Raw genomic sequence first — 13,043 nt, 5'->3', positions numbered from 1 at the left:
CAGAGACATGGTTGGATGGGGCTGAATGGGGAGGGAGAAGAGGGAGAAAGAGAGAGAGTCACACGGTGAGAGAGAGGGGGAGAGAGAGAGAGAGAGACAGCGAGAAACAGACACGGGAGAGAGACACAGGGAGAGAGAGATAGCGAGAGAGAGACAGGGAGGGAGAGAGAGGGAGAGAGAGAGCGAGAGAGAGAGAGAGAGAGAGAGAGACACAGGGAGGGAGAGAGGGAGAGAGAGAGAGAAAGAGATAGCGAGAGAGAGACAGGGAGGGAGAGAGGGAGAGAGAGGGAGAGAGAGAGAGAGAGAGAGAGAGAGAGAGAGAGAGAGAGAGAGGGCGGTACAGTGTTGGAGGAGTACAGCCATGGAAGAGGAGAGGATATTGGTGCAGTCCTTCCTCAGGTTAGAAAGCCCATTGAGATGCATGATGAGGTGCTCCTAACGTACTGTTTTGTACTGTAACACACATGCTGCTGCAAACCAACATCAGTCCCAGATTCAAACCAAACCTTGTAAGATACTGAATGTTGTTGGAGTTACTGTATGGGATTCACAATCCAAATGTCTGTACATCCATTTCTGCATTAGTTAATAACTTTACAAAATAAAACGAAAAACAAACAAAAGTACATAAATATGTTGTTGGATTTCAAAACAAAATAACACATAGGCAATATAAGCAACCTCTAAAAAATGTACATTCCCAAAAACAATGATGTAAGAAAGTATTATTATTATTTAGAGGTAGACTGGGTCATTTCCAAATCCCCTATTGTGGCATCCTATTCCCTTTATAGTGCACTACTTTTGACCAGGCCTATAGGGCTCTGGTCAAAAGTAGTGCACTTTATAGGGAATAGGTTGCCATTTGGTATGCACATCATGACTCATTTCCTGTTTCCTAATTTTCAACTGTTTTCAATAAATAACAGCAGTAGTTGATTAAGGGGAAGCTGAAATACAATCTTAGTGAGCAACTGTCTGTCACACACAATCTAGATAAGTGCATTTCCTGTGTCTGGCCCTGATTTAGGCTGCCTCAGCCATCCTCGCCTCAGAAATATCAAATAAACTTAATTGGATGACGGGAGGAGGTAAGTAAGTAAGGAGAAGAGAACTGTGCCAAGGCTGAGCTGTATGTCTGAGACGCTGGGCTGGTGTTGGTGCTATAGCGGGACAAACAGTATGACTAGAATGGGAAAGGCCCCTCAGACCACAGCAATTTAACAGTACACTAATGGGTAATGACTTGAGTGGGGTTGTCCATTCTAGAGATTCTATTTCTATAGTCTCAGGTGTGGTGGAGGAAGGAACATCACAACACCACATGGCCCCAGACAAACACAGGATGTGTCACAAATGGCACCCTATTCCCTATATTACACTACTTTTGACCAGGGCTCATAGGGCTCTGGTGAAAAGTAGTACACTCTACATTGAATGCCATTTGGGATACAGAAAAGGTTCCAGCACAGAGGAACAGTAGGAGAGACAGTGGTGTTATATTTAAGCAATAAGGCGTGTGGTGTGTGGTTATATGGCCAATATACCATGGCTAAGGGCTGTTCTTTATGCACGACACAACATGGAGTGCCTGGACACGGCCCTTAGCCGTGGTATATTGGCAATATATTACAAACCCCCGAGACACCTTATTGTTATTATAAACTGGTTACCAACATAATTAGAGCAGTACAAATACATGTTTTGTCATACCCGTGGTATACAGTCTGATATACCACAGCTGTCAGCCAATCAGCATTCAGGACTCAAACCACCCAGTTTATAATGTACTGTAGTTTAGTTCCCTCTCACAGCTGCTATTAAACTCTATAACTACACTCATTAAAGGGTGATTGGTATGTGTTTGGTTCTATGGTCACTGTAATCTATCTACAGTATATTGACATGTATTTACATTCTAGTCATATGGTGACTATAATCTATCCATATATAATGATCTACTATAACCTCCAGTAAATTGGCCTGTGTTTAAAATGTAGTTATATGGTCTGCGTCCCAAATGGCACCCTATTCCCTACATAGTGCACTACCTTTGACCAAAGCCCTATTCTTATCTTTTATTATTTCTTATTGTTGTTGTGTTGTTGAGAAGGAACCTAAGCATTTCATTGGACGCTGTATACCATCCGTATCCCGTACGACTAATAAAACTCGAAACTATGGGCCATGTTCAAAAGTACTACACTTTTATAGGGAATAGGGTGCCATTTGGGATACCGCCATTTTGATTCTAATGAGTCTGAGCACCGGAGTTAATGATCCTCTCAGTATTAATAAGGAAACACGATTTCAACACAAAGAAGAGAAGAGGTTAGTTAAAGATCCACCTAATGCAGGACATCAGAGAAGAGATTTGAGTTCTTGGAAAAGGGACAGGTTGGGGAAAGGGGACAGGTTGACTTGTGAGCACTAGGTGAGATATCCGTATAGCAGTTCTAGGTGTGAAAGCATCAGGCAGATTAAACAGGTGTAAGGTTGTGTAACGGAGGCAGTTCAGTGAAACCGCGCTCATGTGTTTAGTAACCGCGCCTGAGACCTGAACATTTGGGTTAGCTCCCGAGCTAATGCCTAGGATTTAGCTCAGAGGTCTAACAGTTACACAGTCTTGTGGCTGGCAGACAACCCGGGTTGGAACATTGTCAGTCCCAGTTGGTTGTGTTGTCTGCAGGAGCTGCTGTGTGAGGCTGTGTGAGGCTGTGTGAGGCTGTGTGAGGCTGTGTTAGGCTGTGTCAAGCTGTGTGAGGCTGTGTGAGGCTGTGTGAGGATGTGTCAAGCTGTGTGAGGCTGTGTGAGGCTGTGTGAGGCTGTGTTAGGCTGTGTTAGGCTATGTGAGGCTGTGTTAGGCTGTGTTAGGCTGTGTGAGGCTGTGTGAGGCTGTGTTAGGCTGTGTCAAGCTGTGTGAGACAGGGGTATCTACCTGTCAGGTGAGTGGTGGTCATCGGACACACTGCGCCGGTCCACTCTACTGGAGGAGCTGTACTGAGACGAGGCCGGGTCAATGTCATAGCCGGGGTCCAGACTTCTGCTGTATACAACAGAATCACTGGATCACCCCCCTAGTACTGTACAGTCACAGTACAAACTCCCCACAGTGTCCCCTAGTGGCTCGGGGATGCACCTACTCACCTTAATGCAATCACTGTCAGTGTGAGTGAGATCCCAGTATCGGTTATATGGGTTAAACGTTCTACTACCAAGACAACTATCACAGAGATACCGCTTAAAGGACAACCTCTGATATCAGTTGGGGTTCTCAGATCCCAGTGTGGTGCAGTTTGGCACAAACTGCTTGTTTTTGAGGAAGGGATACAACTTGAGATGCTGGGTTGGACGGGGGACAAGTGAGGTGGGGGAGTTACCTCTGTGGAGGGGGGACGCTGGGGGACCGCGACCGCGCCCGGTTCATGTCTGCCGACCGCGAGCAGTGGTTGGATGACATCGCCTGCTCGGGGACAGACAACGTGGAACTATGGAGGTCCCTGCCGTTCTGCCGGTAGTCTGGAGAGAGAGAGAGAGAGGGAGGGAGAGAGAGAGAGAGAGAGAGAGAGAGAGAGAAAGGGGGAAAGAGAGGGGCAGAGAGAAACAGAGAGAGAAAGAGAGATACAGAGAGAGAAAGAGAGATACAGAGAGAGAAACAGAAAGAGAGACAGAAAGAGAGACAGAGACAGAAAGAGAGACAGAAAGAGAGACAGAGAGAGAGACAGAGACAGAAAGAGAGACAGAAAGAGAGACAGAAAGAGAGACAGAAACAGAAAGAGAGACAGAAAGAGAGACAGAGAGAGACAGAAAGAGAGACAGAAAGAGAGACAGAAAGAGAGACAGAAACAGAAAGAGAGACAGAAAGAGAGACAGAGAGAGACAGAAACAGAGAAAGAGAGATACAGAGAGAGAAACAGAGATACGGAGAGAAATAGAAAGAGTAACAGAGAGACAGAAACAGACAGAAAAAGGGAGAGAAACCGAGATACAAAGAGATACAGAGAGAAACAGAGAGTCAGAAACAGAGGAAAAAAGAGAGAGAAACAGAGATACAGAGAGAGTGAAGTCAGAAGTCATTCAGAGACAGACTCATCGTTCTGAGCGCAGCCTCTCTAACCTGGCCCCAGATAGGTGTGTACTGTCTTGTCTAGTTGGCAAGGCAGCACAAACTGATCTGGTAATAGGCTACAACCATTCCTCCCTATTGACCATACACACTGCTGCAAATAACGACCATCCTGTCAATGGCAACATTTATTTTCAGAGGATTCTTTCAAACTTTTCAGAAGTTGCACACAGTGGCATAATGGTTGGTGGCTTTCAATTTTCAAAATGCTGAGGCTCTCTATATTCAAATAAATGAGGACTTGGTCTCAACTCAATGTTCATGTGATTCAAGTCATTGCGGTTAACATTTTTGCATTAAACATGAAAATAGCTTTCAAAAATCAGAAACATTATAATGACTTTTCCCTGCTAGACTGATTAGTCCATCGAACTTGAATGAGTTGATTATTCAATAATAGTCCATGGCCAGGAGGCATGGTTAAGGTCAATGCTTTGCCCCATTAACGTTGATTCATATTCAATAGAGTGTAGAGCACATTAAAATGAGTTAAACGTAACCGTGAATCAAAGGTAGGATTAGGGAGGAAACACAAGACATGATGAAATATGAGAGGAAAAGTTAACCTTCACAGCTACTTTAGTTTGATACTTCTATCAATTATCTCCAAATCATTCCATTTTCTCTTCGAAATATGTTTGAAAGTGAGTTTGCTGCATTGTGAAACCTGAATTCCTTCATGCAAAAACCTGAATTCCTTCAAATTATGCATAGAAGGGAATCCTGATAACAAAAATATACAGTATTATGTGCATGAATATTATGTTAAAATGATTCACACTCAAGTCCTGCATAACACGACGTCATACATATTTACTATAGTGGAAACAGAGAAAGATTAAACCAATTCCACATGACATCATTACATTTCACTATGTAACATCTGCAGTCTAGCTAACAGCAGCCCAACACTGGGGTAACTAAGTACCCAGCTCTGCAATCAGCTTGCTTTACCTGCACAACCCAAATGTAATTCATTGGTTCTCTTGACAAGCCTCTTCACACATGACTAGAAACTGTGTGTTAAGCATCAATACTGTGTATAGAGGAGAGAACCTCAGATCTGAATTAACAGGACATTACCAGCAGAGAAGAATGACTGCATTAACCTAGTTAAAACCACCGCAGTGACATCCCAATTCAAAAAACAATCAATCTATTATTCCTGTGAATAGTTATCATCTCTTCTCCCGTAGTATAGTATCAGTAGTTTGATATGGAGAAGGTAGGAGGAAAGGGGATTAGCAAAAATCTCTGGGAAACAAGGGTGGAGGAAAGAGGGTGAGGAGAGAGAGAGAGAGGAGAGGGGTATTCCCACTGAGTGAAGGGATATTATGGGTGTAGTGAGGGAGGAGGCTGTGATGTGAGAGAGGGGTATTCCCACTGAGTGAAGGGATATTATGGGTGTAGTGAGGGAGGAGGCTGTGATGTGAGAGAGGGGTATTCCCACTGAGTGAAGGGATATTATGGGTGTAGTGAGAGAGGAAGCTGTGACGTGAGAGAGGGGTATTCCCATTGAGTGAAGGGATATTATGGGCGTAGTGAGGGAGGAGGCTGTGATGTGAGAGAGGGGTATTCCCACTGAGTGAAGGGATATTATGGGCGTAGTGAGGGAGGAGGCTGTGATGTGAGAGAGGGGGACTGATGAGAATGTTACAGAGGTGGGAGGGTTTCCTCCTCATCTATTACACACACACAGCTGTCTGTGTGCTGCCTGGCCTGCTACAGTTCTCTCTCTCGATGTGCAGCAGCGGCAGGCTGAGACTAGCGTGGGCGCCTGCTGTGTCGAGGAGAGCAGCTAGCTACTGTAGTGCAAAGGGAAGGAGAAGAAACTCACTGCTCCTTGTAGAGCTGCTGCAGTATCTTAGCGAGCTACCTTCTTTAAAAACATCACATCATCCAGTACAGTACATTGACATACATACAGCTGTATGTTCATATACTGTTTACCCTGCGTTAGCTGCATCCACGTTATACTGATTACAATTCAGTAGTATCTTACCTGACACTACCCCAACACCGTCTTCACAGTCATAGTCAGAGATCTCACTGTCGCTGATTCTCTGAGATCCTGGAGGAGAGATGGAGAAAGGAGAGAAGAGGAGGATAGAGGTTAGTTTACTCCAGGGTCTGTCCTCTTCCCCTGGTCAGACCATGGCTCTGTGGCCTAGCTGTCACCAGTGTTGTCCAGTTGGTCTAGACCAATGCCCCAGTCCTGGACATAGTCAGGGAAAGCAGCAGACACAGAAATAGAACACTATTTCTTTTGAGAACACTATTAAACAGTATCTCAAAGTCACGTTTTTGCATTGACCATCAGTGACCACACTTCATAACCAACACAGGCAACCAAGACCTACATTTACTCTCCTGAAATGTTCTGTCTGCCTCTTCTGGTTTCACCACCAACGTGGGAGCTGCCTGTTTTATATATAGTGTGATATAAACTTAAAGAGAACAACTGTAACATATAGCTGGTGTGAGACATGATGTTGGATGTGATGTAAACAACACTGTATGGTCCTCTCCATCGAGCCTAATTGGCAATAGCATCCATGTTTTTCACAGTGGTGCTTTGAACTGACATTTCAATCATTCAATGTACATCTGAAGATGGAGTCTGAGAGGTATTCTACCGTCTCCACCGTCTTCAGAAGTACTCCCTCCCTCATCCCGAGTCGTCCCCTCTCTCACTCTGCACTCGGTTGTTTTTCTGACACATTCACTGTTCAGTCAACTTAAATCAACTGGACACTTGGGCTTTTACAGAAATGACAAGTGCTGCATTATGGCAGCCACTCTCTCAGCCTCTCTCTTTCTCTGTCTCTTTCTCTCTCTCACTCCCTCTCGCTACCTCACGTCTCAGATGGGCTGAAACTGTTTTAATGCTCTTGTTTTAGAGCGGTCAGCTCTTTCACCTAACACACACACACACACACACACACACACACACACACACACACACACACACACACACACACACACACACACACACACACACACACACACACACAGACGCACAAACGCCCTGTAAAAATTGTCCCAGCTGTTGAGTAAAACTCAGTTATCACGGTCAATAATCTCAAACCTTAACATTGGAAATACATGTGCAGGTTACATACATTAGAAATATGTCAAGTCAAGTGCAAATACAAGTTCACACCCAACAGATACAACAGACACAGACACAAGCAGAGGAGAAGAAGAGCAAAAACCAGCACAATTATCATGTTTTTCAAAGGGAAAGTGTTGACATTTGGCGGGAGATGAGACAATGCATTGCACTGAGAAAACAAGTGGTCAACATATTCAAATAACAGAGGACCGGACAGAGCTCTTCTGATAGAGCTCAATCACCAGGATCTGGACTGGGAAACAGAAACCTGCCGGGCCTGAGGCTGACCATGAGGCGGCCATCTTGTTTAAGGAATGCGGTAGAGCGGAGAGGGAGCATAGTGAGAATCAAAGGGAATTGTGGGATAGCTAATGGAGGAGTGGAGTGAGAGAACACTTTGGAGGTAGAGAACAGTGCAGTAGGACTGAAGCAGAGGGGAGAGACAGAGTCTTTGTATGAACAGCAACACTGAGTGGAGAGAGAGCTCAGTGGAGAGAGCAGCGTGGAACAACAAGCGGGAGCCGTTACCTGAATTGTACGAATACGGCCCTTTGTCTGTAAGTATCAGGTTGAGTTGAAAGGGATAAGAAAACAAACACCATATGAACATACTAACAGTAATAAATACTTCATAAATCATTCAGGCTTTGGCAGACAGGCAAAGACAGTTGGTAACAGGGCACCTGCCAGCCACCATACTGGCTTTTCAAAATCATCAGACGAACGGTTGGTTCGCCACTCATGTCTCATTTCCTATCCTGAGGTTTGGGGTTCGAACAGGCAGGAGCTTTCCTACAAAGTTCTAGTATAGACTAGTATACAGGTTATGGATGTTAGGGCAGAGGGGTAACCTACTCTGTATGGGTAGCCTCCTCGTGGGGCTCTCTCCGTGGAGCTGTCTGCGCTGGGGGTTGGGCGAGGCGCGTGGGAGGGGCATGGAGGACACGTCGTGGGTCTGCAGCTTGTACCAGTGAGGCTCATCATCCAGCAGGGCTGTCTCCAGCTCTATAAGTATCTATAGGAGAAACACACCAGCGTCACTACACACACACACACACACACACACACACACACACACACACACACACACACACACACACACACACACACACACACACACACTCACAGTCCTCAACACACTAGCCACTGCTAACTGGACTCATTCCAGATTCCAGAGCAGATCAAGACCTCCACAGGTATGGCCCAACATCATTTTTTAAATAAGGGTTTCTAGCAATCCTGATTGGAAGATTCTGGATTTCCTGCTTATTCCATCCAACCAAGAGGATTTCTGGAAGACCTGGGAATTCTGGGAAAGTTACCAGAATTCTGCAACCTTATTGGCAGTGAGGACAGAGTATGTGAGTATGTGCTGATGTTACAGTAAGCATCATGGGTCGATGACATCATCCCCCAGTAGCCTGTCATCCTTCCTATGGAATGTCGGGTTTTATCAAGAGCTTGACCCTATTGGTTGGATTAGTTGAGCTATCAGAGTTACTGTCCTAATTCTGACTGGATGGGTATGTTGGTATTATATCAGAGACGGATGAGTGCCTGAGTCTGGTTAAGTGGTGGCGCTGCCGACTCTTGTTACAAATACAGCCTCAGCCCCTTATCGCCGTGTCCCACTGTACCTGTCTTTCTTTCGACCTTCTGACTGTCTCTGTCCATAAAACAATATAAAACTATAATGAAAAAAAAGAGATGGATGGGCTTACCTCTCCCAGGAACTCGCTTTCCTCCTCCCTGACCCTGGCCTGGTCCCACAGGGTGATCTCCAACATGCGCTCACGGAACTCCCGCCGGTGCACAGGAGAATACATAAAGGTCTGGTTCCATTTGGGCTCTAAGGATTTCTTTACCGTTTTTGTTCTCCTCTTGCTTTTGTCGCTGGAGGAACAATAATTCAAACTGTTTTTATTTACAACCATGGTAGAAAAGACTCCCGAACAGGTCAACACAGCACAGGACAATGGGATGAGCTGGGGAGGGAGAGAGTCATGTTGGAGCCCTGTTCAACTTCCTATCATTACTTCCATGTGTCTGAGAAGGGGTTCTCTGAGCGCAGTGACGGTGTAGGTCAATGTGATCACATGATGATCTTTGTGACGATAGCAGTTTAAATGCAATGTGACATGTCCCCAAATTCAATTACCAGAAATAAAAAATTATAAGTAAATAAAACCAAAGACATTCTTACCATAAATTCAACATTCAGCGAGACTATCATGCGAGCGCCCAAATCTGTATCAATCAACCAATGGCAACTTTAGGATATTGGAGGATAGGTCTAGCCACTAAGAAATGGCTGTGGATGGAATGATGTGAAATGCTGCTAGCTCAATCATCCCGTAGTTACTGTCTCTACTCTTACCTTCTGTCAGGGAGGAAGTAGATTTTGACGTAAGGGTTCCTGGGGCGGCCATCTTCCCTAGAAGGCAGGTCCTTGGCTCCCAGGATGGTCACTATTAGCTGATGACCCACTTTGTCATACCACAGTTTGACCTATGGATGGGACAGAACAGGGTCACATGGTCACTGGGGTGCCAGTAGGGAGGGGGGGCTCTATATCAGGGCGACCTCATAACCCTCCACTTGGGGAGCTACTGGGTGTGCAGGGTTTAGCACCAGCCCTGCTCTATATTAACTAACAAACACACCTGATTCAGCAAATCAAGGTCCTGCATGGTGAGCAGCTGATTAGTAAAATCACTGGATTGTGTTAGATTAGAGCAGGGCTGGAGTTAAAGCCTGCACACCCAGTACCTCTCCTGGAGGTTTACATATTAGGCATTAGCAGGTCACATGCTTAGCGGGGGGGGGGGGGGGTGATAATAAAAGCATACATGTTTGTTGAGATACGGAAATAAGGAGATGATATGATCATATCAAGAAAAAAAAGTTGCAAAGGTTGAACAATGAGAGCCTAAATTAGCTTAATAGTGTGCACAAAGCAGATATGTACTGTATGTAGCATGACCTACATCTTACCCTGTGGCTGCATGAGCCACATTTTCTAGGTGTGTTTGAGTGGAAAGGATTATACAGTATGTGTATCTGTATTCATATCTACAGTATCCTGGCTCTTGGTATCTAAACCACTACAACATGAGAATTAAGATCAACATGCTTTGAAATGAACACTTACTGCTTTTGAGTGTGAAATTGTATTTGGAACCATACAACACAATGCAGGCCTCTACGCTGACCCTTTTTACAAGGAGCACGTGTGCACCTAAGTTGAAAAATGTAGGCACACACAAAGATATTTAGGAGCACAATGAAAAATATTTGAGGTATTAAAGCTGGAATCCTTAATTTTTGTAGGCGTACTAGTGCTCCTAAATTAAAATTCCAGGACGCACAGCAAAATAGGCACCTATGCTAGTAAAATGGCCGCACTGTAGAGCCCTGCAATGCAATGTCAGATACTCAGTGTATAGCTAAAATATACATATAAATCAATCATGCTGTCATGAGTGACATCAAAGACACTTCACACTTGTCAGAGCGAAGTATGGACATAACAGAGAACACTTAGAAGTAAAAAATGAAAAATAACATTTGCAGAAATATTTGTTTTAAAAACTTTGGGGAAATATTTGTTTCAAGAAAATGAAATGAAATACTAGAGGAAAATCAAGCCTTCTAAGCTCTTGCCCATACTTATGTAGATAATGATGGGAGGAGTCTTAAATCATTGCATTGACTACCATAGTTATTTCTTTATGCATGCAGCAATACAAAGCAACAGCAAGCACTTAATACATACAAGATCAGTCAGGAGATCTGATATTGTCAAACAACATAGGCAGTAGGGGCCTTCAGGTCAAACAGCTTGCACTAAGAAAACTTCCTCAACATTGAAGTCCACTATGGAAAAGATGTACGTGCAATTCTGACCATACTACAGCACTGCCCATATGACTGATGGTATAACCCTTAAGCGACAGATTCACCTTGAAAAGTTGAAATTGAAATTATACCCCTGATGTAATACATTACACTGCCTATATTTCCTGTACAGTCGGCCACATCATTTACATTGACATTATTGCATGGCCTGGTTAAGTAGAGCATAACACCGCTTCTACAGGAGGCTAATAGATCTACCTCCAGGAGCTGAGCCAAGGGTACACTACACACCTATTTATAGACTTCCATTCTCACCCTCTCCTTATCTGACAGATAGGTGATGTATAGCCAACACCTCACACTACCTTTAAATGAGGAAACCAACGGTGCATCTCATACCAGAAACCCCTATACAGTATACTGTATATATATTTTGTTCTAAGCTAAGCTGATGCTTGACAAGGACATGATGGGATAAATATATAAATATGATCTTCCAAATAACATGAGAACTCCACACTCCAACTGTAACAAGCTAGCTAGAGTAAGACAACTCCTCAAAAAGGTCCCACAGTAAGATAGACACCTTGCCTGTTTAGTTCAAGTGAATTCTGTATTCAAACTGTAAAATATTATTTTAAATCTGCTTTAAAATAAGGGACAGTTATCTTAGCCCACTTTTAACTGTAACATGAAACTTACGGCCATTCAAAAATGTAAACATAAATATTTCCCAAACGTTGTGTTCATGATTAGCAGTTGTTGACCGCTGTTGTTATGGCAACCTATTCAGGCCCTAAGGGAGTCAAGCCAATGAAGACGAGGGTCCAGTCTAGTTTCATGTTCCACAGAACAAATAAGCAAATTTATTTGTCCCACAAAATGTAATAGTTTTACTAAAACATTTAAGGAGACACCCTCCTTTAATTGCCAATGTGGAGCACTGTTGTAGCTGACTAGGTACAAAAGTCCCATGACAGCTAACATGTTAAGATGGCTGATGTTTTACATGCCCGTAACCAATTGTGCTATTTCTTTGCGATATTTGTAACTTATTTAACTTACAGTGTCAAGAAAAAGTATGTGAACCCTTTAGAATTACCTGGATTTCTGCATAAATTGGTCATACAATTTCATCTGATCTTCATCTAAGTCACAACAATAGACAAACACAGTCTGCTTAAACAAATAACACACAAACAATTATATGTTTTCATGTCTTTATTGAGCACACTGTGTAAACATTCACAGTGCAGGATGGGAAAAGTATGTGAACCCTTGGATTTAATAACAGGTTGACCCTCCTTTGGCAGAAATAACCTCAACCAAACGTTTTCTGTAGTTGAGGATCAGACCTCAGGAGGAATTTTGGACCATTCACCTTTACAAAACTGTTTTAGTTGAGCAATATTCTTGGGATGTCTGGTGTGAACTGCTCTCTTGAGGTCATGCCACAGCATTTTAAATCAGGTTGAGGTCAGGACTCTGACTGGGCCACTCCAGAAGGCGTATTTTCTTTTGTTGAAGCCATTCTGCTGTTAATTTACTTCTGTGTTTTGTGTCGTTGTCCTGTTGCATCACCCAACTTCTGTTGCGCTTCAATTGGCGGACAGATAGCCTTATTCTCCTGCATAATGTCTTGATGAACTTGGGAATTCATTTTTCTGTCGATGATAGCAAGCTGTCCAGGCCCTGAGGCAGCAAAGCAGCCCCAAACCATGATGCTCCCCCCACCATACTTTACAGTTGGGATGAGGTTTTGATGTTGGTGTGCTGTGCCTTTTTCTCCACACATAGTGTTGGTGTGTCACTTCCAAACAACTCAACTTTAGTTTAATCTGTCCACAGAATATTTTGCCAGAAGCGCTGTGGAACATCCAGGTGCTCTTTAGCAAACTTCAGACGTGCAGTGGCTTCTTCCGTGGTGTCCTCCCATGAACCCCA

The 13,043-nt window shown here is 43.9% G+C and overlaps 1 protein-coding gene across 11 annotated transcripts in view; it reads right to left on the bottom strand.

Moving 5' to 3' along the window:
* Positions 1-13,043, bottom strand: part of LOC106605391 (regulating synaptic membrane exocytosis protein 2) — a 152,306-nt gene that overhangs the window by 65,230 nt on the left and 74,033 nt on the right. For 8 of the 11 annotated variants that reach the window (XM_082975405.1, XM_082975398.1, XM_082975401.1 and 5 more), the window contains 6 exons: positions 9,619-9,749; positions 8,963-9,155; positions 8,097-8,256; positions 6,129-6,197; positions 3,381-3,519; positions 2,939-3,046 (listed from right to left, as the gene is read on the bottom strand). In XM_082975405.1, the coding sequence (XP_082831531.1) occupies positions 2,939-3,046; positions 3,381-3,519; positions 6,129-6,197; positions 8,097-8,256; positions 8,963-9,155; positions 9,619-9,749 (800 nt within the window). The remainder of the gene's footprint in view (positions 1-2,938; positions 3,047-3,380; positions 3,520-6,128; positions 6,198-8,096; positions 8,257-8,962; positions 9,156-9,618; positions 9,750-13,043) is intronic. The other 3 variants (XM_082975408.1, XM_082975399.1, XM_082975403.1) reach the window with 1 other exon arrangement.

The sequence above is a fragment of the Salmo salar genome, chromosome 05 (genome assembly GCF_965601325.2).
Source record: "Salmo salar chromosome 05, fSalSal1, whole genome shotgun sequence".
Taxonomy (NCBI): Eukaryota; Metazoa; Chordata; class Actinopteri; order Salmoniformes; family Salmonidae; genus Salmo; species Salmo salar.
The sequence above is the reverse complement of the archived record's forward strand: the minus strand, read 5'-3'. Positions and strand labels throughout refer to the sequence as shown.